The 24,728-nt window shown below is 40.2% G+C and overlaps 1 protein-coding gene across 9 annotated transcripts in view; it reads left to right on the top strand.

The window, feature by feature from the left end:
- Positions 1 to 993: 993 nt before the first annotated feature.
- Positions 994 to 24,728, top strand: part of LOC121320039 (neuron navigator 3-like) — a 158,833-nt gene continuing 135,098 nt past the window's right edge. For all 9 annotated transcript variants that reach the window (XM_041258174.1, XM_041258170.1, XM_041258173.1 and 6 more), the window contains exon 1: positions 994 to 1,423. In XM_041258174.1, coding sequence (XP_041114108.1) covers positions 1,178 to 1,423 — 246 coding nt within the window. In that variant the 5' untranslated portion in view covers positions 994 to 1,177. The remainder of the gene's footprint in view (positions 1,424 to 24,728) is intronic.

Below are 24,728 nucleotides of genomic sequence, written 5' to 3'. Positions count from 1 at the left end.
GTTTTTTTTTTTTTCCTGCAGCATATTTATTCAGTTAATTACTTAAGTATATTTAGTGTTTTTTTCCCCCTTTTTAAAATGTTCTTTGAAGAGCATTGAGTGTTGTGAATGTTCTTATTCGGCTATGAGAAAGTCCCAGTAAACTTGTAACGAATGGCTGTTTTCTCAGCAGCTGAAATTATTCAGTTATGTTTTTATTTTATTTTTGGCTTAAGCATATTATATACAAGGAATGAATTTCATTTTATGTAACTTTATTATAGTTCTTGTAAAATAGCTGCAATCAAGAAGATTCCAACAACATGTCTCTGTTAAAAGAAAGGTAATTAGCATTTGGGTTAATTTATAGGAGTGGATGAGCAAAGCAGTAACTGTACATGCCTGTATTGTAATTGAAAATGCTCTGCATCCTGGAGCAACAGATACTGTTTTTACACAGAGCTTGACTCAAGCCACTTTGACAGGGATGGGTTGGAGAAAAGGAAGCAGCATTTCTAATCTTCGTAGCTGTCAGCAGTGAAAAATAGTCAGGAATCAGACAAACAGCTTCAGTGAAGGGATTGTTTCCGGGCTGAAATCCTTCCCAACAGCTGTTTGCTTTGGCCACTGCTCAGGTCCCATTTTTACTAAGAATCTATTTTTTTTTTCCCCATATAGCAGGCTGCTATTGCAGTGGTCTGGAAGAGGTGTCTCTTTCCAGTATTGTAGGCTCACTGCGGTGTTTTGACAGTTGGAGTATAGGCTTGTTTTTCAACTCATTCAGCGCATGCACGACTTTGGAATGCTATTAGCGGGAAGAAGAAGAAGAAAAAAAAAGCAAACTTATGAGTTCTCTAATCACAGACAGCTTTGTGCCAGTTACCTTCAAGAAAAAATTCACGCCCCAAAGGAGTGTTTTAGTTTTGTAGTGAAACCCTGACTGAGCTGTGTGCGATAGAGTGTGTGGGGGGGGTGGGGGTGGGGGGGAGACTCACTGCTTCTCAGAGTCTCACTCACTGAACACTCGTTTGAGAAGGACTGCTGCTGCTCCTTCCCTTTTAAAGGATTTTTAAAAATGTATTTCTTTTTTATTTGTTCCTTGTCGGACTTCAAGAGGATTGTTTGAGTTCTTGTTTCTCCTCCTTGTGTGGCTGTGCTTGTGTTTTGTCAAGCGCAGTTATTTATTTTTGAACTGACCATGCCGGTTGTTGGGGTTGCTTCTAAGCTGAGACAGCCGGGAGGGGGGTCAAAGCCTGTTCACACCGCAATCCCGATTCCCAGTCTTGGCAGGGCTGCTGTGTCACAAGCGTACTTGCCAAGGACTTTGGAGATGAGAGGGACAGACAACTCAATGATGTCTTACCAGCTGTCCTTGAAATCAATCTGTGACACTCGGGAAAAGAAGGAAACTCAGGGGAAAACCAAGGAGGCTGAAGACAGTAAGGTCTGTAAGAAGTGCAAACTGCACCCTGTGGAGCTTTGCCTTTTGATCCCCTGGGCACATTCATAATGTACAGACATGCAGGACTTCAAAAATATAATGTTATTAGTATGATTAATTGTGATATAAGGTATTCATTAATACACTTAGCTATAGATTATAATTATTGCCTCTTTAAAAACACTGCACTACACCAAACAGATTTAAAAACTCGTTTGATTCTACTGCTGCTATTGTAAAATTGAAAGAATCTTTACAACAGCTACTGCACATATTAATAATAATAATAATAATAATAATAATAATAATAATAATAATAATAATAATAATAATAATAATAATATAACTACTACTAATATACATAAGGGGGTAATATTATACATAGGGAGTCTATAATTGGCAAGACTGCAGATCTGACAGACTTTGATAGAGGACTGATAGCCACTGTGTAGGCAGTTGCTTCCCTAAATTGCTTCTTATGGACAGTGTTGTGACAGGTCCTGCATGTGTGTGTGTGTGCATCAACATCTAAACAGTGCAAATGGTATTCAGTTGCATCTGTATAAATGGTCAGGAGAAAAAATGCGAGTGTATATTTGAGGTGCAATAAATATTAATCATCTTTTCCCGAAAGCCGTTTATGTGAAAAAAAACCTTTTGCATACTACCTGGCAGGAATTCAAACAAACCACCCAGTTTTGTTTTTTTGTATCTCGATTGCTAAGTTGAGGATCTGTTCCAGATGAATTGCTATCAGTTTCCCTAAAGCTCATTCTTAATCCTTTTTACTCACTGTCATGTATTAAACATTCATAGCAGGAGTGGCTGAAAAATGATAGGCGCATAGTATTTTACTAAGTACTCTAACACATAAAAGCTGATGCCAAGTACCCAAGTTCTTAAAAAGAATTGTGCGACATCCAGGTAGCACAGAGGTTAGCCACAGAGCTGTGAGCAGAGGTGTAAAGAAAGGGGGGGTGGGGTGGGGAGGAGGAGAGGACTAAACCTGACTCTCAGTTGTGGTGTACTGTGTTTTATCTGATAGAGTAAACAGACTCTCCTGTTTATGTAACAACCCCAGTGGTTGTCTCATTTACCTTTTGATTCCAGGAGAGTTCACGACCTCGCAACATTAACTGAGCTAGCACAACGGCTTCATTTTTACCTCAAGGAAATGTGTGCAACATCAAAGCCGCTGCAGAGGCAGGCCACTTTTGGATCTGTGCGCGGTATCCAGAGAGGTGCTGAGTGAGGGGTTGTTCCTTCTTCCAAGCAGTGGGAGGAGGAATGGAAACCTATTGGGTTATTTTCCACAGCTTAACAGGCTACTACCCCAGGCTTTGGTGAAGTTTTAGTTACTGTTTATAAAATGCATTCATCTTGAGTATACTTAAAAGTGAACTTTCTTAGCACTTCCCAGTCTAGCCTTTGTTCAAGGAGGAGAAAAATGTCAATTAGTCATTAATTATAGTATGCTTTGTTTTGCAGTAACCCTATTAAGGCATGGCAGACCGGTATTTTTGTTGTGATGTGTACCATGTGTGCTGTCATTGTAGTGAACGTGTATTTGTTATTTCTAGACCACAGCTGTTCTGTTAGTGCTGTTAACACATTGCAAACTGTAAATATAACATGTCTACTCTGGGTGTATGGTGAGATTAACAATACTTGTTGTTTCACTGCTTTAACCCTAACCCTAAACCCCAACCCTAACCCTAAACCCAACCCTAACCCTAAACCTAGCAGGAAAAATGCCCACCAAGTGTGTTAAAGGGTGTTCAATTGTAAAATAATACTCAACTAAAATTTCTAAATGTCTGTTCACTACATTATTCCATAGTTTAGCCTACTATTCTAGCACCTAGAAAAAAGGCAGTCCAGTTTGTAGATATTCCTTTCAATAAGTTATAATTGGAAGTAGCTGCTTGCCAGTACATCACTCTGTGACCTGACCCTTGCTCGCAGTGGAGCAGTAAGTAAGTGTTTAAGGACAACAAGCTCAGGAATTAAATAATAATAATAATAATAATAATAATAATAATAATAATAATAATAATAATAATAATGTAAAAGCTATTCAAACTGTAGACATTGTACCTACAGTTTGAATAGTAGCTCTGCCAGTTTACCTAACTAAGCAAACTCAGGGATCAGTACTGTATTGAGCCTTATACGGTAATGTATAAGTATTAAATGGAAGACTCTTCTATAGCAGTCCTGTGCAGCACCTGCATTCTTCTTGCAAGCCATACTTCATGGTCTTATTACAAGCTGTCAGAAGAAAGAACTCCTGCGATAGAGATGAGAGCCCATCAGCTGTTGCTTGCCCTAACTGCAACACAGATTGAGTACAGTGTGGACACAGACGCTCACAGGATGCATCGAACTTGATTTTTCTTTTGGTAATGTGCTGAATACTTTTGAAATCAGACCTCCTTAATCAGCAGCATTGTGTTAACAATCTGGCCTTTCTGTAAAGTTGGACGGCTGCGAATCACTGCACTGTTACTATTCTAAGATGCATACACAGCGTTTGCAGCCAGTTTGCTGTTGATGGGATGAATGTGAATGAATGGGTTGATATTTGTAGAATACAAGCTGCCTTGTTTTGAGAGCAGTTTTGAGAAGGATGAAATCTTCCCTTTCAACAACAGGATGCCTCTTGTTTTGCTGTCTGGCTGATTTAGGTATCCTGTCTTATGACAAAATCTCTGTAGCCAAGAGATAACACACAGTTCTCCCCACCACCAGAAACAGATTAACTGTGTTACTTGCCATCTGTCTCTACATTTAGTATCCCTGGATTAATTATGCTGCCCCACAGCTATACTGCGAAACTGGATTCCTCCCAGTCTGTTTTTATTTCTTCTTGTTAACATGACTCACTGTTAAGCCGAGCTGCAGCTCAAACATACTTTAAAAGATGGGCTCTTTATTGACTCGCCATAGGATTCTTTTGTGCTGCAACGGAAAATTCCATTGCAGTTTAATTGTATCAAACTGGAGGATTAATCTCTGTTAACTCAACTGTACATGACAGTATGCTGAGCATTCTGGACTTGTTAAAAATGGGTTCTAGCGAGCAAGTGAGTTTCATCCGTCTTACCTGTTGTCCTCTTTCAATGTGCTGTTTGTGGCAGTGTATTTTCATTTTTACATGTATGTTTTAATACCAAAAACATATCTTGCAACATACTGAGGAAAGATCTCAGTCTGCATGCCTTACTTGCAGGTAGTCTGGGTCACTGGGTCATTTGCTCTTCCTGGTTCACTTCACCTCAGCAATGGTAATGCATTAGTGGAAGAAAACAAGGGCATTTGAACAGAATTTCACTCTCCAGATGAAAATGGAAGTGTGAGTACAACAGTAAGCGTAGAGAATACTATATGGTATTAAAAACAGTTTGGGGATCTGTAACGGGGGGTCTGTGCTGACTGTCTGGCGCATGCATGGTGCTGCAGGACGAGGGCGGCAGTGCCGCAGAGTCCGTCTGTCAGTCATGGCGATGACACGGAGGGGTAGGAAAGAGGGTGCGTGGGCTTTCCCTCTCTCTGAGTGGCTAAGAGGTGGTCCTTGGGGGATTGCTCGGCCCATAAGAACTACACTTGGTTGTGCATTTGGGTGGCCCTGATTGAGAATACACAGAGACGCCGGCGGAGAAGGCCGCTGGTTGGAACGCGCGACCAAAAGCAGGCAAGCATGGCTGAGGAAGACAGACAGCCTGAAATAAACTAGTTATTAAAATAAATGATTACATACCCAAGGGAACGTGTGTAGTGATAGGGGAACATTGGCCACCCCAGTGTATAGTGCACAGTGAAGCGTAGGACGGAGACCCGAGCTGACCGGCATAGCAGCAGTGGGGGCACTGCGTAAGCAGCACTTTTTGTTTTGTAGTTTTAGTACTGTGTTTTATTTTCCCTTTTTCTTTCACCTTTTGTTTTCCTTATTCTTTTGAGCGCCTATGAGTGCGCCAGCACTGAACTGTCTACCAAAACTGGTATTCCTGTGGGACCTGTCTACCATCGCTGATATTCAGGCCACGGACAACAGCGCCCTCTGTGGGCTAAAGCAAATCATTGGAAAAGAAAATAAATAAATAAAACTGGGTACCTGTGCGGTGTTTACAAATACACTTTTCTGTCTCCCGTGTCAGTGAATATTCACACCCTTCCACAGGACCTGTAAGCCAATGTTGAGAATATCAGCTGGAGTACAGAATGGCAAGTAAGCTTCCAGTGTTAGGCAGCAAAGGCACATGTTAAACTATTGCTTTTGTTAACATAAATGTGGGACACTACATCTTTAATTAGATGGCTGAAAAACTGTACAATCTATATATTTTTTTAAAATGTATTTTGATTCATTGATTATTGGTCTGTATGGCTTAAGTTTTCTCAATGCATGTATTATATAAGTGTATAGTAATATGCATGTGCATGATTTTGATTGTATTTGAAGGCTTTTGTGAAGAGCTGCTGTCTTTTTCAGTCTTGGTTGTTTGTGAAAGCAAAAACTGCAGACAGCAAGGATCTTTTCTGGGTTAATTTCTTAACTGTCAAAGTCCTTCTTTGCACAGTGTTGTTCTTGAATGAGTGGCGGTGACTCAGAAGTACAGTGTTTTGCTTTGGAGAGGGAAAATGTGAAGATTATCTTGTTTACAGCATGGCATTGGTGGGTAAATACAGCTTGTGAAACTGTGGAGCCAGATGGAAACTTTGGGAAAGGACAGGAAGGAAAATATTAGGCTCATAGCAGGGTGCAGTGTTAATAGAGGATTTTAGAAAGGTCCGGTTTCTAATTTGTGAACATTTCAAGTGAAGAGCATTGCTACTGTTGGTGTTGAGGAAACTTTAGATAAGTGGTATTGGGAATGTTTCTGAAAATAGCTTGGGCAGCTAAAGATAGTACAATAATACTGGAGCCCAGCCACGTCTTCCTAAAAGGTAAATTCAACTCACACACCTGTAACCCATAGATTAAAATGATGTTACAATTGAACATATTAAAAATAACCGCTAAATGAGCAATTCATTATTGAATCTAACTAGAAATAAACGAAAAGCATAACAACAACAAAAAAACATGGACTAGGCAATTTTACAATCCCACATTGTGTTCTGTTCAGTCCAATTTATTACTAACAATAATATTAAACATCGTAGGCATGGTACCTAAAATTGCAACACCATATAAACATATCAGTCTCTAGTTAATATTCTAGTACAGAATAAAGGAAATATTGACTCCCTGAACCAGCCACCCCGGTCCCCTTATAACACTGGTGGGTGCGGTCGGCCTAAGGGCGGGTCTGTCATTCCTAAGGCCTGATCTGTCATTTCTTATCTTGGTGCCCAGCACAATTGTCTACATTTACTAACATATATGGCTTACCTGCAAGTTCCCATGTCTCAGGTAAGCACACCTCTCAACACACTGTGCCCAGCTAAAGACATTTATAGAAGTGAACCAGGTTACAAAATACACACAGAGTTGTACAATGTAATGCTATTATTAAAATATAAAAATTAAGCTTACCCCTACACACTGATTCTCAACACCTTTTGAAAACACCTGAATTGTCATACATTAATTGGGGCTTAATCTATTTGAATTCCAATTCTTATATCAAATGAAATATGAACTGATTTGAATGATCACTTTCCTTGCTGATAATCCACAGGGCGATAAGTAAGTGAGGATTTGGGGGGGCGGGCATTTTATTAAGAACCTTACCACGTCACCAAACATGTTGCAGTGTTCAGTCATGACTTGCTGTTTCTGCTGTCTCTGGTGCAGCTTGATATATCTGTAGATATAGCTGTGACCCTGGTCTGCATGCTGACAGGTTGTTAGAGACAGCATGTACAGCACCTGAGATAGTTATGATAGGTATTGAATGGGTTGTAAACAGTGTTCAGAATGGTTAATCCCCTGAAGCGTTCAGCAGTGCCTCACAGTTTCCAAGCACAGCCCATTATATTTAAATAAACACCACAAACAGTCCACGTTCACGTTTATTGATGGCTTAAACATTCCTAGAGCAACCTGTAATAATACCTGAGGGCTCAAGCTGACAGACATGCTATCTTTGTTCGACCAATTGTACAAAATAGGCCAAAAAACCATTGCACTCCTAAATACGAGCAGGCGTAAGTCTTGCTGTCGACGAGCACATGCATCAGACTGTGGTTAATAAGGATGGACGTGTACAGTGTTGTTTGTTTCAAAACAAAGTCTGGAACATAAGATCACCATCAAAGGACAGTATAAAAACAACAATGGCCTCCAGACAAAGGAGAAATTCACTGAGGGGCAAAATAATGCACACTTAATGAGCTACACTCCTATTCATAAAAATCGGATTCAGGAGACCTGTAGCCTCAGGTTACCTGGTGATTTTATTGTGTTATTTATTTATTTCTGTCACCAGGATATCCCTTAATTAAGCATTTCCTTACACATACCAAACATATAACAGTTAAAACAGGATACTGGATGATCATTGCTAACTGTTACATGGTTCATTCTGTGATTGATGCAATACCGTCTAAAATATCTTCGTTGCTCTGTATTTCTCAAGGCCACTGGTAGTCTACTCCAACTCCACGGAGCACAATATGAGAATGCTTTCTCCAAGGATTGCATGGAACAGCTTAACTTTTATTTTCTCTTAATCTCAGTGAATATAAATACTGCCACTTCACCATGTCTCCAGAATGTCAGCCTTAACATTTTTGCTATCTAACAGCAAAGCTTCCCTAACTGATAAAAATGCACAATGGTAAATGTAATATTACCAGTCTACCGCTAATATTCAGGACTGTACTAAACTGATGCAATAGCATTTTGAGCTCCTGTTTCTTGGCGGTTTCTATTAGTTTTTAAGGTAATCGAGTTAAATGAATAATATTTGTACATACTTTAAAGGGGAAAAACTTAAATTATTAATGCTCAGTTCTCATTGCTTCATGGTGTGGAACATTCTCGTTCGTTTAAAAGGGAGAGTGCAGTGGATTAATGCATGCGCTCGACTGAAGCTGCTGCAGGTCTCATACACTAAACATTAAATAAAAATACCTTAAAACCAAACCCATATTAGAAAAAGAAATGCAAGAATAAAAGGGAAATCAGGAACAGGAAAAAAGGAAGAAAAAAAGAAAATGGGGGAAGAAAAAAACAAAAAGTGGGAAAAGAAGAAACAAAAAGCGGAAACAAATCACCCCTAGTCTTTCCTTTGAAGATTTGTTTATTAAACTAACACAGAAGTCTCACACCTGGGTCTGTTTACATCTGGATTGCACTGTAATGTAGTAGATTCACAGAGAGTTTTTGGTTCTGGACTCTTCCTGTTATGCATCAGGATTTGATTTGCAGGGTACATCTTTAAAACCACAGTGCAGGGGTAATTAGTAATCAGACAGGCCTGGAATAGATAGCTGACATACCACTGAGGGCTGTAAAACTGACCAAAGCGGGAAAGGACTGTGTGAGTCATTCAGAAAGTTGGTCAGGGGTGAGTAAGATGTTGTGTGTTGGAATGCGTGTACAGTATGTAGCTTTACTCGCCAGAAACACAATCATGGGATTTCCTGCCCATTGAACTGCACCATAAACAGCTTTCTCATGGCATCTTAAACATAGGAAGAGAAAACACAATGTAAAGAGGGGCAGCCAAAACATTTTCAAGAGGTCAGCTGCAGGATTTTTGACCCTTTCAGTCATGTGCTCAATTTCCCCATATTCACACACACACACACACACACACACACACACACACACACACACACACACACACACTGTTGTGAATATAAACACATACACTTATACACAATAAAAAAGACACGTTTTTCTGGTTTATCTCTTCTGCATAAGAAAAAGACATGTTCATACTTGAAATAAAATGTTTTATTGATATGTGGTTAATTTTTTTTCCATCCCACAGCAGTAGTGCAAAGTGTCTATGTGACTTCATAGCTTCAGTGTGAAAGCTGCTGAACTCTACATGTGTACTGTATATTAAAAAAGAACTAGATTTATAATTGGTTTTGATTCTGCATTTTCTGTACCCAATTTGGGTTTTTAGAACTAGCTTGTTGAGAAGTGTTACCGTCATTATTATAAGAGTAATATCAAGTACCTAGCAATGCTAATGCTGCTTAAAATGTATATTTTACATGCTAGATAGTTTTGGGATCAGTCAGTTCTTTGGAACTGGATGAGCATTTGGCAGAATGGCGTTAAGAGTGTTAATCATGCTAAACACACCCATAGTTACACCTCAAGCTATTCCTGTATCAATTAAACAATCAATTGAAGACCTACTATACAGTCAGGTGTGACTAATTACATCCTATAATAACTCTATCATGGCTAGCGAACACTTGACAAGATTGCTGGCACCTGATCATTCAATTTATTATCACTTGTCAACAAGGCAGTTTGAATAACCAGAACTGGCAGGTGAAAAAGTGAATCCCTTCACCTGCCTTGGGCTGAGTTTTCTCAGAACAGGTCATGATTATGATTATGATTATTTAAAATAAGGAAAAACATTCTGAAGCACAAATGATAATACCCATACAACATATGTTATCATCAATGTTGGAACAATATTCATCTATCTCAGACCAAGTTACTGTTGAAATCTACCAGCTGTTTAAGCATAATACTGACAAATCGAGGCCCTTTTATGCATGGTCTGTGGTCGGGGCAGAGGTCAGGAGAGATGCACTGGGCTATTGACTTTGAAAATGCAGCGTGACGGCTGGGCTGTGTTGTTTAGACACAAAGCAGATCCTTGCTTACATTGAATAAATGACAACTGTTAGACATGGATCATTTTGTGAAAGTATATGTTTCATTAAAGAGGGCACATGGTTATGGCATCTGGAGTAATTGGATAGTTTTGTTGCTTAGGAGTTTTTTTTTTTCTTAATGTTTTCTGGTTGGAAATCGCACAGCTCCACTGTATTCTACACTGTGCTCCATCTCAAACGCTTATACAGAGAATATAATTTCCATCTTAACACTTGACATAATCCCTTTGCCATTAAAGCGGGTTGTAGCTGTAATGATACGTGAATTTGTGCTCCCACCTCTCTTCCTTTTTTTTCCCTTTACATTTATTTGTGTGGAACGAGAGGAGGCCATTCAGCCAAATGCTTATCCGGTTCAAAAGAGCTGATTGATCCCAAAATTGTCTGGCGTGTTTTTAAAATATACATATTAAGCAGCAACAGCATGGCTAGGTAACCCAATCCATACCATCACCACTGTTTGTGTGTGTGGGAGGGAACCCTGCCTCAAACTGTTCATCCGAAGTCCAACACTACTCCATTTCTAACTCTGTCCCCAAAGTCTTTTAATTTGATTTATTTGAAATGTGAAGTGCTTCTTACAAACTCTCACATTTCATCTAGATGTCCAGTGCCTTGTGAGAGAGTTGATGGAATGTCCTGTGAGAATTGCTGGAGCTGTGGAGAACCTGCTTTTCCTGCCTTTGTTTAATGTATTGCTTCCAGCTTTTAGAGCATAGATCCATTGACCTGAGGTGTAGTCCATCTCTTTATAACACACATCACACGATTGATGGTGCTTTAAAACATCTCCTGTATACGCTGGCTGTTTTCCATGAGCAGCAGGCGCTTCAAGAGATACAGTAACCACCATTCCATAGCACCTGACCTTTACATTGAAACCTGTTGATACAGAGAAACAGTTTTTCAATTGACTACGGGACTGGCATACTTGTGTAGCTTGGCACGTTAAACAGCACTTCATTCAAAGAAGATGTGGATCAGAGAATTTAACTGTCGAAATATTGGAAGCAGCTTCAGATACCTAATTCAGGTTTTAAACCCTTCATAGATAGCATATGGTTTTTAGATGGGAATGGTAGTTGTGGGGGGGGGGGGGGGGGGGGGTCTTGATGTTGGCACCGATCGCAAGTTAGAACTCTGAATGCTAAGGAACTTAATATTTCAGTAATCTAAAGTCAAACTGTTTTAATTAGGCTACAAAGGAAATAAGGCTTGAGAATTGAAACCATCTTTCTTTAAGTGGGTCTATTTGATCAGTCTGGTCTGTTTTCCTTGGCTTTGATCTAAATATGCCTTGAGCTTATATTTATTGGGAAATGTACAGAAGCCGGAGTTGCTGTCAAAGTGTAGAAGGTGATGTAAAATATCTTCCTTTTCCTTGTTCGAGGATAAGCTCACGCTGAAATTTATTTGGGTCTTCCAGTGTACAAAAACTTTTTTTAAAACGTTGTGATCCTTTTGCGCGAAGCTACGTTTGCTACAGATGCAATAAAGAACTGTGGTCTGCATACAGAAAAAAACTGGTAAGTGCATGGCCCAGTCATTCCTGCCAAAGCTTGAAATGATTTCTGAAGCACATTAACTGAAAACAAAAACACATCTTCCGTGAGCAGGTCATTATGTTTTAGCAACTGATTCCTTGTAATCGGTCTGAAATAGCATCCTGTGTCTAATACTCCTGCCCTGGTTGCAGTGCCAGGGGGGAGTCAGAGGGTAGGGTTACCTAATAATGCAAGAACCTAAAAAATACAAATTTACTTCATAACACATGTGCATGTCCATAGGAACCACGAAGATAGGTGGGGGTAACAGTTAGTAACTTTTTCTTTCTTTTTTTTTTAAACATACTAGTTGAAAGTTCATGAAAAGGCACAATGTAGGGCAATTGACACAATAAAAAATGCTGGTACCCAGAAAATAGAAACTATTTTAGTACTAAAAATAGAGACAATTACTGTGTAAAAACAGTAACATGTAAAATTGTTGAAAACAAAATGAGTTGTCAAAGTTTGGTGCAACAAACAAATATAAAAAAGAACAAAAAAAAAAAAAACATGCAGTGTAAATGCAAGTAAATGAAGTAGAAAGGCCAGGAGGAGTGGGTGCAGATTGTTGGTGCTGCACATGCTCTGCATGTCATTTTCACAGATTATTTTACATTCTAGCAGCTCATGGCTGCAGGACCAAAGCTGTTCCCTTTTAACACACCGGTTGTTTTCTTTTTATACATCGTAACTTCAGCCAATGCTGGGGAGGTTACCGTTTCCCTCTTGGCAACGGCCTGGTATTTTTATTGCATGGCATGCCTAATTTTCCTTCGCTAAGTGGCTTTACGACCCACATTCAAACTGTGCCATTTTAGTATAGCTAGAGGTTATGTAACTGTGCCTGGGAATTTTGGCTGCATGCAAAAACTTCAGGTACTCTGTTGGGTAAACTAAACAAATTACTGCTATTTTGGAAATCAATGATATTGTTGGCTATGCAAAATACAGAGACCAGACGATTGCATGAAATTACCAGTATCAAAGAGCTTTTCATGTAGTATATAAGCGGTTTATATAGATTTACAGACCTAATCAGGTACATGAGGTGATGAAAGAAAATGTGTGCCTGCCAAATGTTGGATTTTCTGTTTTTGCCAAAGTAAATATAGCCAGAGCCTAATATTCTTGCTGAAAATCTTTCACCTAGTATTGTTTAGAGAAATCGACAATACTTCTTAAGTGCAGGTTCACAAGTTCTTTAGAGGGCACTTTGGCCTTCAATTCAGAGGCCTCACCAGATGTTGACTCTTATCTTAAAATTGTGCTGTGGTCTGCAACTCATAAGGGAGCTGTGAGAGACAGAGAGAGAGTATAAGAGAGACAGAGACCATCATGACTGATTGGCTTCCTTACACTAGACTGAGCTAAGACTCATCGCTGCAGCAAAATCTAGCGTGGAAAAGTAGGGACAGCCGTTAGTTTATTTTCACACGCGTTTCTGACTAGAAGAGAACTCTCTGTGGGGTTGCAGTCGTTCAGACTTTTGCGGAACGGATCAGCTAAAGGTAATCTTCAGGGAATCAGTGATGTTCCACAGCCCCAGAGCCAAGTGAGTCAGGTCCCAGTGAGAGCAAGATGTATTTAGTTCAGATCCCTTTAATGACAAAGTAGATTTACACCCATCTGCGAAAGGGAGGTGCAATACAGATGCCAGAACAGCCAGACTCTGCACAGTCTGGCAAATAATTTGAGAATGTTTATGCTGGCCAGGGCATGAAGATTTTAGTTTAATGACAAAAATAGTGTGGGTAGGAATTTTAAATATTATCATGGAATTCTCTTGATGTACGATATGGGAATAACATTATAGTAATAGCGGAGAGCTGGTAGTGACTGTCCTTGAAATGTAAAGGACAAAATAACTAATTCCTTGTGGGCCCAGTACAACTAAACAGTAATGCTTTTAAACCATTCTGAGTACATTTTCTTTTTTAAAAATAGTGGGTTATTCTGGTATCCATGTGAGAGAAGATTCTACTATCATTGAAGTGTTTGCTTTTTTTCTGGAAAGGAATAATTTGTAATAAAATGGTTTAATTTTAGAAAAACACAGTGTGTGTGTGTGTGTGTGTGTGTGTGTGTGTGTGTGTGTGTGTGTGTGTGTGTGTGTGTAGCTTTCTAGAGTAAGAAAGCTTTACTGGACAAAGATAACCCCTTTAACCAATGAGAGAGGTGACACATTGTCTTGTGATCCACGGGGAGCTAGATGTTGGAAAGAGATTTTTCAAAACAATTAGCGGAACACCTCCAATGCTACATGTGGCAAATGTAAACACCAAGTCAGCTGACTTCAGTCACAAGATTTCCAACGGCAGCAGTTTGAATTACAACTTTTCCCTCTAAAACATCTGAGATGTCTTATTTATTTATTTCTTTTTATTTAAGAAGCTATTTGCAGTACAAACAGCTGCTTCCCTTTCACGTGGCATTGCTTACCCTGTACTGGTGTCACATTATATTTTGTACCCATCATTAAGCTTTTATTTAGTTTTTGCGCTCCTTTTAAGCACTTGTTCTGTTACTGCTTCTACCTGATGTTTAATAAAATGCATGACAGGCCAGTGTTTGTTTTGGTTACAGTAGACAGCACCCCTGAGTGTGCCAGTAGATGGACTGCTCTGGATGTCTGTAATGCAAATGCTCATCGGCATGTTTGTGCCAAGAGGTGTTGGACCTGCTTACTCAATCAGCTGCTCGTCACTGCATTCTCTGTGCGCTAGACGCCACCTGCTCCCTTTCTGAGTGCAGACTTGGCTTTGCAGATCCTACGTGAAGAACATACAAATGTTTGCTTGTTCCACAGACCAGACCGAGGCAGGTTTCTGTTGCAGAATTGATTCAATACAGCCTTTTCTTTTTCTTTTAGTTTAAGACAGTTCAAGGGTAAAACTGGTCTTTTTAGAATGGTCTTTATTTAATGTAATAATAACCAATTTGTTTCTTATATTGTTATTTAACATCTGCAGTGTGTTCAGAAGAAGAGAAAATACACTGTTGCACTAATAGAAAAAGTGTACTACGGTCTTGTTGTCTTGCCCTGTATGTAAAGTGCTGTCTCCTTGTTTTTAAAAGTGAAGAACACAATTCTCTTTATCCAGAGTGCTTATGATAGTCAGAATATATAAGAAAAGCCCCTTATCTGCTCATAACTGGGGGTGTGGAAGGGGTGTGGGTAATTCACTGACCAGGAGACAGACAGGTGTATTTGAAAACACCACACAGGTGCCCAGTTTTATTTTAGGCCGGCTCTTTTTCTTTCCTTGTAATTTTTCTCTCCGGTAGAGGGCACTGTTGTCCGTGGGCTGCCTATCAACGATGATAGACAGCACCACGGAAATACCACAGCTGGTACACGAACAGCAAATGCACTCGCAGGTGCTCAAAGAAATAATAATGAAAACAGAAGGCGAAAAGAACAAGGGAAAATAAAACAGTAATAAAACTACAAATAAAAGGTGCTGCACTCGGCAGCGTTATCCCGGTCGCCGCTACCCGCACGACCCGGATCACCGTCCTACTCTCTCGGCTATCTAGCCTGCTCTTTCACAATACGCCGGGGTCTGCCCAAGGGTTCCCCGCTCTCTCTCTCTCTCTGTCTCGCTGATTCCCGGTCCTGAATCAAAGGGTCCGCACCCTTAGCGCGTCTAAGTGGGCAGACCTGAGGAAACAACAGAGCGTTATTTTATAGGACCGACAATCACCCAAGACCCGCCTCTCGGCCATTCAGAGAGGGGGAAAGTCCACACACCCACTTTCCCACCTCCCCGTGTCACTGCCATGACTCACAGGCGGTTGTTGGAAGACTGCCGCCCTCTTCCTGCAGTGCCGTGAACACGCCAGCAGAGTCAGCACAGATCTCTCCCTGTTACAGGGGGAAAAGCCTGATGTCTTTTAAAGCAATACTTTAGAATGGGAGTGATTTAGAGTGCTTATTTAATTTTTAATAAAGAGCTCTACATCATGGTGACTAAGGATACTGCAGGCCTGGTTGTTTTAATAAGGTGGGAACGTGGCATTCGGTAGAATTATGCAGAGGTGGCATTCATTCTGCACTTGAGGTCTTCACCTGTGAGTCTCAGTCTGCTGTTAGGGGGCTTCTGTACAATTGAAATCTGAAAAAAGGCAGAAGGCAACCTGTTACGTGTGACCTGGAAAGCAGAACCAGCTAGTCAGGGATTTCTGGGTCTCATGACACCAATGCACCATCAGGTGTTGTAATAGCAGTGGTGTCTGTTTGCACTTTGGACTTGGCAGCGACAGGAAAATATATCACATACTAACAACAAATATAATTAATTAATTTAACCAATTATCCCAAAGCTTTAGATAGCTTAGATTCTTTCATTTCAGTTTGCCTTGATCAACTATCTTCTATGATGTGTTTTTGACAATCTTGATTGACTGCTTTTTATCTTATTAATAGTCAAGTGAGTGTGAGAGAGAGAGAAGGAAAGTGTGTTTTCCAGTTTCTGCTGCACGGTGAGGGTTGGAATGGAGGGTGAAGTGCTGATCATGCAAGGTCTAGGTTAAGCTCAGGTTTTTGTCAATGAGTTACTAGGGCTCTTCTGAAGAGCAAGACAACAGACTGGGGAGAAATGACTCAGCCACAAAATTATACCATCGCCTCTCACAAATGTTTATTATACTGTAACATCTGCGTCAACAAGAAAAGGAAAAAAAAGAAAACACATTTGTATGTCTTGTTGTTTTCCTTGTTGCTTTGATTGCACTCGACATGTTCCTAAACTTCGTGCATCTTTAATCATACAGTGACTGTTTTGGGGGGTGAACCAGTGTGGGATGAGTATAAGCATTTGCACTTGCATCTCCTTTTACCTGGGCGGGGAAATTATCTCCATCCAATAGCACCTTCTTTCCTATCATTAAACAACCAGCTGCTTTTCCTAAGAATATGCTTTGCTGCCAGTGACATGCCTTGACCTAGAAATGACCTAGACAAGTCAAGTGGAACTACCTGAAAGTAAGGCATGCAAAATGACTGAAAATACCAGATGTAGTTTCCTGAAATAAAAAAATAAAAACCAAACAAAGATGTTTTTTATTTCTAAACATGTGAGATCAGCATAGTAAATAGAAGTGCACGAAAGGTAAGACATACTAAATAATTCCGTTAGCTGTAACCCCTCTACACAGCAGTAAATTAGTACAGATAGTAGTAGACATAGCTTTTTATATTTGATAAGTGTCAGAAAATAACATGTGGCTTTTACAGCATTCTCACTATGTACTGTTGCTGCCTCCTGTGTACTACTGTATGCATTTCTGAAGGCTGGAAAAATGACTTCAGGAGCAGCTGGGTTATGACCAAAGCATTTATCAGAAGCACATATTTGATTCCAGTGAATAATTAGTGGAGACAAAAGTATAAGTCAGCCAGAAATCGCTTTGTAATTTGGAGTGATATCAGAAAGCCCTGGAAGAGTGCTGGGAAAAGAGTTTCAATAGTGGGGATACAGTAGCATTAGATGCAAGGGATTTGCAATTACTGTCTAAAAACAACCACGTAATGTATCTGATGAACCAAACAAAGTGCGTTCCCACTCCTCCTTTGTAACTGTAAAATCCATGTTCAGATTGGAATCCTGTTAAACAGGTAGATAGGGTGTGGGGCTGGCTAACATTATGATGAGGCCATGCCACCCACTAACTTTGTGGGCTGGACCCTTTCAATTAGTCTATTGTTGTTCTCTCACAATATGTTTTTGACTCTTATTCAACAAAATCCCTAGCTTCTCCCATGGTAGCCTCCCAAACAGTACAACAAAATCAAACCGAGAAGATTCATTGTTAAAGGCCTACTACCGTATACAATGACACACTGTTTCTGTTATTGAAAAAAAAAAAGTGGGAGGGTTAGATTTTAGGGAGGTACAGTAAACTACACTACAGAAATGTGAAAAAAACCTAACCTGCATATTCTGTCTGGGTTACTCTGCCCCTTTGCATTGTAGGGTCTAGTCAATTATATTAATGATCCTACCTCTGTCACTGACTGTGTCACTGTGTGACCGTGAGCAAGTCACTTAACCTCCTTGCACTCCGTCCTGCGGATGAGATGTTAAATCAATGTCCTGTTGTAAGTGACTCTGCATATAATGAACAGTTCACAGCCTACCTCTGTAAACTGCTTCATGATGGTGGGCCACTATGAAAGGCGCTGTATAAAAATAAAAATATGATTATATATTATTATTATTATTATTATTATTATTATTATTATTATTATTATTATTATTATTATTATTATTGTCCTTAAAGAGTAAGTAGTGGGGTTCTGAAAAATATAGCATATCGTTGTATGCTACAACGATTTTAAATGAATTTACTGTAATTTCATTCAACTGTAATTTCTTTTCGTTAACATCCGGGTTGGCCAGGGTGTCCTCAGTTCTCCGCGCACCAGCGACCCTTGTGTTCTGGCCGGGCGCCTGCGGGTTTCCCTGTAAGCTGCCCAGGGCTGCGTTGTCCTCCGACGCTGTAGCTCTGAGGTGGCTGCATGGTGAGTCTGCAGTGTGTAAAGAAGTAGGAGGCTGACGGCACATGCTTTGGAGGACAGCATGAGTTTGTCTTCGCCCTCCCGAGTCAGTGCAGGGGTGATAGTAGTGGGCTGAGCCTAAAAATTATTTGACATTACTAAACTGGGGAGAAAACAATACAAATAATTGGTGACCACTATATTAAAAAATAAATAAATAAATAAATAAATAAATGTATTTATAAAGCACCTTTCATGACGAAGCCATCCCAAGGCACTTTTAACAAGAAAAGGGACATTCAGAAGTACATTTAGTACAATAAAAACAATATAACAGCAAGAGAGAACAACATTTTAATATTAAAGCAAATAAAAGCAACAGATGAGGAACTCAAACTGAATAAACAGGAATAAAACTATATAAAAAATAAATATTATAAAGATATAAAAGCATTATTGTAAAAGTGTGTTTTAAATTGTGTCTCTCACTGTGCATGGTAGAGCATTCCAGAGTTCAGGTACCCTATGATTGAATGCTCTACCACCTGTCCTTTGCTTTAAAATCCTTGAGACAGATAGCAGCACTGCATCTTGGGATTGGAGTGGCAGGCCAGGGACATGCGGGACTAAAAGATCCTTCAAATAGGCAGGAGCCAAATGGCGATAAGAAAGACCTTAAAGTCAATCCTGGACAGCACCGGGAGCCAGTGGAGGGCTGCTAACACTGGGGTAATGTGCTCACTTTTTTTGTTTTGGTTAGCTCCCTGGCTGCAGCATTTTCTACAAGCTGCAATCGTGACACAACACAGTTTGGAACTGCAAAAAACAGAGCATTGCAGTAATCAATCCTAGAAGACATGAAGGCTTGCATCAGTCTCTCAGCATCGTGCTGTGAAAGGAAGCGTCTCACCTTGGCAGTATTTCTAAGGTGAAAGAAAGATACTTTAATTATATTCTGAATATGTGGCTCAAAGGAGAGATCAAGGTCAAAAATGACACCCAGATTCCTCATTTCTGTTTTCTGAGAGTCTATCCTCTGTGAAGGCAAACAGATATATGTTTGTTTGTTTGTTTTTGTTGATCTTTTGATCCCAAAATCATTATCTCTGTTTTATCTGAATTTAACATAAGGAAATTATTAGACATCCATACTTTTTATATGTTATACTCATATTTTTTATGTAAGAGACACCACCTGGTTTTAGAGACAGATATAGCTGGGTGTCATCAGCATAGCAGTGAAAGTTGACCCCTTGTCTATGGACACATGACCTCAGATAGTAAGAAGCCGTCGTCCCCAATTTTAACATATTCTTGCCTATTTGAGAGATGTGATTTAAACCAGGACAATACAGTGCCTGACAATCTCACAAGATGCTGGTCAATCAGGGTGGCATGGTCAATGGCGTGAAAAGCTGCACTTAGATCTATGAGAACAAGGACTGTAGGTGAACCCGTGTCCGCAGACATAAGGACATCATTCACCACTGTTACTAGAGCAGTTTCAGTACAGTGTCCTGGGCGGAAACCCGACTGGAATTTCTCACATATGTCATGGGCTGCTAAAAAGGAATTTAATTGGTTACCTACCACTTTCTGTAAGACTTTAAATAGAAAGGGGAGATTTGAAATAGGCCTAAAATTGTTCAGTGTTTGTGGATCAAAGGCAGGTTTTTTAAGCAGTGGCCAACCTTGAAAGACTCAGGAACAGTGCCAGATGAGAGAGCGCTATTAATTATATTTATGGCAGTGTTATTTATTTTAGAAAAATATCTTTGAGCAATTTAGTAGGAACGGGGTCCAAATCACACATGGTGGTTTTAGTCTTACCAATTAGGCCAATAAGATCTGGGTGATTGATTTAAAATGAAAGATTCAAAGGTGTAGTTAGGGTTAGGGTTAGGGTTAGGGATAAACCCGGGCAAATCACTGTGTCTTTACTGCTGAGCGGCCTGTTTAAGTTGTCAGTAGTATTAGAAATCTGATTTCTTATATCATTAGTTTTTTTTTTTTTTTTTTTTAAATGGTTAATAAAATCATTGCTGCTAGCTGAAGGTGGTGCACCCAGAGAGCGTTCTTTCTATTGATTTAGTTAGTTTGGCTATTGTTTTGAATAGAAACTGTGGATTGCAAATATTGATTTTTGAAGATGGCACAGCTCTCAACTTTTTTCTTTGATAGACCCATTTGTCTTGGAAGTGTGGTGGTAGAGAGGCGGGAGGGGAGGGAACCCCTGTATCTGACGTGAAGTCTGCTCAGGCATGCTCCTCCTCCACTGCTTTGTTTGTAATATTGACAGTCTCATTGTGGGTAGTGTTGGTAAATGAATTATCAATACACTGTTTGAGTTGAGCAATGTGTTTTGAGGCTGCAAATTTGTTCTTATAGATTTGTTATTTTACCAATTTCATTCCTGAATGGTATTGCAGTTTGAACATATATAGGTGTCCAGATAATCATTACAGCTAACAACAGTAAACAGAGCATGAAGTACATTGCATAGCTTTGTAATTGGGGTTTGAAGAAGTCATAACTCCACAGTGTTTATACTCACTCAGATCAGTAAAAACTGTGTCTTTTACTAAAGGCAAAACAATCAGTCCACGACTAAGAGTAAAACTCCCTTTCTCCAGTAGAATGCTGCAGGCCTCTGTTGGTTCTGCTCCCTGCTGCTGCTGTACTGGGGCAGAGCCTCAGGAATAGTGCTGGTCTCTGCTGCTGCTGCTGCTGGATTAGGACAGAGCCTCAGGAATATTGCTGGTCTCTGCTGCTGAAGCTGGATTGGGGCAGAGCCTCAGGAATAGTGCTGGTCTCTGCTGCTGCTGCTGGATTAGGACAGAGCCTAAGGAATAGTGCTGGTCTCGTCGACAGAGCCTCAGGAATATGATAGGCTCTCTGCTGCCGTGAAGCATGGTATTGGGAGAGCCTCAGTAATAGTAGTGGCTTGTGCTGCTGCCTGGCATAGGACAGAGCCTAAGAATAGTCGCTGTCTATGCCCATATGCTGAAGCTGGATTAGGACGGAGCCTCAGGAATAGTGCTGGTCTCTGCTGCTGCTGCTGCTGCTGGATTAGAACAGAGCCTCAGGAATGGTACTGGTCTCTGCTGCTGCTGGATTAGGACAGAGCCTCAGGAATATTGCTGGTCTCTGCTGCTGCTGCTGCTGGATTAGGACAGAGCCTCAGGAATAGTGCTGGTCTCTGCTGCTGTTGAAGCTGGATTAGGACAGAGCCTCAGGAATAGTGCTGGTCTCTGCTGCTGCTGCTGGATTAGGACAGAGCCTCAGGAATAGTGCTGGTCTCTGCTGCTGAAGCTGGATTGGGGCAGAGCCTCAGGAATAGTGCTCGTCTCTGCTGCTGCTGCTGGATTGGGGTAGAGCCTCAGGAATGTTACTGGTCTCTGCTGTTGCTGGATTAGGACAGAGCCTCAGGAATAGTGCTGGTCTCTGCTGCTGCTGCTGGATTGGGGCAGAGCCTCGATCTTTAGAATGAATACTGAATGAATCAACCTGCTTGCCAGATAGGAAGCCCAGGACTGAACATATGCAAGAAACCTTTCATAAACTTTTCATAATAATAATAATAATAATAATAATAATTATTATTATTATTATTATTATTATTATTATTATTATTATTATTATTATTATTATTATTATAGCTGATAGAGTAAGGGTTATTGCCCACATTGCCAAACAGATAACACAGCAATCCCATGATGTCACACGGACCACAAAGCCAGAGGACTTGTAGTTCTGTTTCTAACAGCACTCCCTGCTGGGGTCTGGGGTCAAGGACACGCCTGTGTTCTCAAACCCCAGTGCACTTGGCTGACTGCTTGAAAATACCTTAGAAACAGACTTTACGTTTATAAGTATAAAACAATGTTAACAATGAAAAGAAAAATTGCAGGTACGTCATTTAAACAGTTGTAGCAACACTTGGTGGTGTACAACACTATTCTTCAGCACCCCTCTACCTACTCTTTAAAATGTGGCCCTCCCTGTTACACAGTCTTACAGACAGAAATCCACTAAGGAGTCTCACAAGCACTGCAGATATGTTTGTTTTTAGACCTACCACTGATAATATGAATTGAATAGACCTCTACACACTATTTCCCCATGGGCGGTGAGAATCTTTTTGTCAAATGGACAGAGTTAGGTTCACCTGGAAACTAGGATAAGAAGGCAGATAAAAGGATCGTCCTCCCTTAGTTGGGTGATTGTCACATCAGTGAACCTTTATCTGCAACTCCAAATCAAGCCTGCCAGATAAAGCTATGGATACCCATCAAAGCCACAGCCGTATTCGTTTCATCATCAGTGTCTTTTCTTGGCATGCTCGAGGTTATGAGCAGTACATTTACAGCCCGATACATCAGAGGAACATTGCTTTCTGAGAGGGTGATCTTATCAGCAGCATGTATGGGTTTCAGTTGTAACAGTCACTTTGCTCTGATGTTGCCTGTGGTAAATATGGATTGAAGGCCACCTGGTAGTTTACAGTACATAAAGAGATGAGGAAAGGCATACATTTTTGTCAATGTCAGCCTTCCTATTTTTCAAAAGTCAGCGTTTGAAGTTTAACATCCAATGGAGCCCTGTTCCTGTGCCAAAAAGCTTCATTTATCATCTTTTGATTTGTCGCAACATCAAGCAAGATTAAATAGATGGATTTATTGGAATGTTTAATATTTTAGCATCATTTGCACCTGAATAAATGCACTGTACTGTACTCTATTTTGTATGAATAAAACTTGATTAAAATGTAATATTTTCAAATAAGATAAGTATGTATGTTTATGTTCCTGCACAGGGATAGACCTCCACAAAATTAAAATTATAATCTGATGTTTTATGGGGTGTTATTGATTATTAACAAAAGACTATAACCCCTATATACTCTGTGTGTGTATGTGTGTATGAATGTATGTATGTCAGCACTAGGATTTTTGAAAATGCTTCTCCAGGGTAGTAAACCTCCAGGCTGCAAGAAGGGGATTGGCAAAATGATTGACTAGTCACCCCAAAGAAGTGGCTTGTGAGTGTCAGGGAGCAGGCTGCTTGGGTTATTGTAAGCTGGTTTGCTGAATGTTTATGTTTTGAAGCCCAATACTTTAATGTGCTGTGTAATTCAGCGCTATCTACAGAGAGCTGAGTAACACAGCATCAGTAGTACTGTTCTCTAAATATGTGAATGACTTGGGCTGTCTTTGTCTTTTTTATTTTTGTAAATAACACCCCTTCTTAAAAATCAATCAATAGATAAATAAACAAAAGCTGTGTGCAGACCACCCATGCATAAATAATTGTAAGAGGGCCATGGCAGTTCAGTGTCTGGCCATGTTCACATCCTGTCGTGTCATCACCCCTATTCATAGTCAGAACTGCAGGCCTCCACAGACAGCCCAGGGGATCTTGGTTTGCTCACTTTGTGTTTTATTCTGGCTCCTGCAAACCTGCAGTATAAAAAACCCACTTGGAACTATTAGCAGCTGCTCTTCACCCTGGCTGATTAGCCTCTCCTGCTGCGATGTTTCCAGTGCATGCTCAAAGCACCAGCCCATCCAAGACTTCAGGAGGGTGTCCTGGACTGTACTGAGAGCTCTGAGCAGGGGAGAGGTCATGTGAACAGCAGTGCTTGTGATTTGTGTTTTGGAGGGGATTGGAGATCTGAGGAAACAAGTTAGAGTTCATCCTGTCAGTAGTCTTCAGCCATTACAGTACATATTTCACTGTGCTGTGGTAACTGAACCAAAGCCAAATTCATAGTATAGGGTCAACAAAAAGAAACCTAGTCTATGGCAGGTAGTTTATCGTTATTATAATTCTAAACCAGAGTGACACAGTTGCTGGTGATGCATGTCCCCTGGTCCCTGTCTATTTCTACACTAGTGCTTTCAGATTTTTTGTCCAGGCGGATTACCTCAATTTCCAATGGGGTTGAGTCACTCTAGAACCCCACACAAACCTCTGCATTTTTCCAGTCTAGGGGGCTACAAGACCCAAGTTCTATTTAAGGTTGTATACTAAGTATTACATCGTCATAGGTGACCTTCAGTTATAATAAAAATAAACTTGAAACAGCCTACCACATACAGTGGTTTGCAGAACTATTCACCCCCTACCAATAATGTCACATTTTGTTAAATTACAAATAACGTGTACACAGTTTTTCAAACAAACTTTTTTTTTATTCAAAGCTGTAGTGGTTAAACTGAATACCATTATATGAGGAGGTTAAATGTCAGAAAAACATCCAAAGAAAATGTACAAAATGAAATGTACTGGTTGAATAAGTATTCCGCCCCTTACTGTACTGTAAGTCAGTACTTGGTAGAAGCACCTTTTGCAGCAATTACTGCTATGAGTCTTTTTGGATATAATAGCTTTGTACACTAGGCTGGTGACATTTTTGCCCATTCTTCATGGGAAAATTGCT

This window comes from Polyodon spathula, chromosome 8, assembly GCF_017654505.1.
Source record: "Polyodon spathula isolate WHYD16114869_AA chromosome 8, ASM1765450v1, whole genome shotgun sequence".
In the NCBI taxonomy this organism is placed as follows: domain Eukaryota; kingdom Metazoa; phylum Chordata; class Actinopteri; order Acipenseriformes; family Polyodontidae; genus Polyodon; species Polyodon spathula.
Note: the sequence above shows the minus strand (reverse complement) of the source record. Positions and strands in the feature narration are given on the sequence as shown.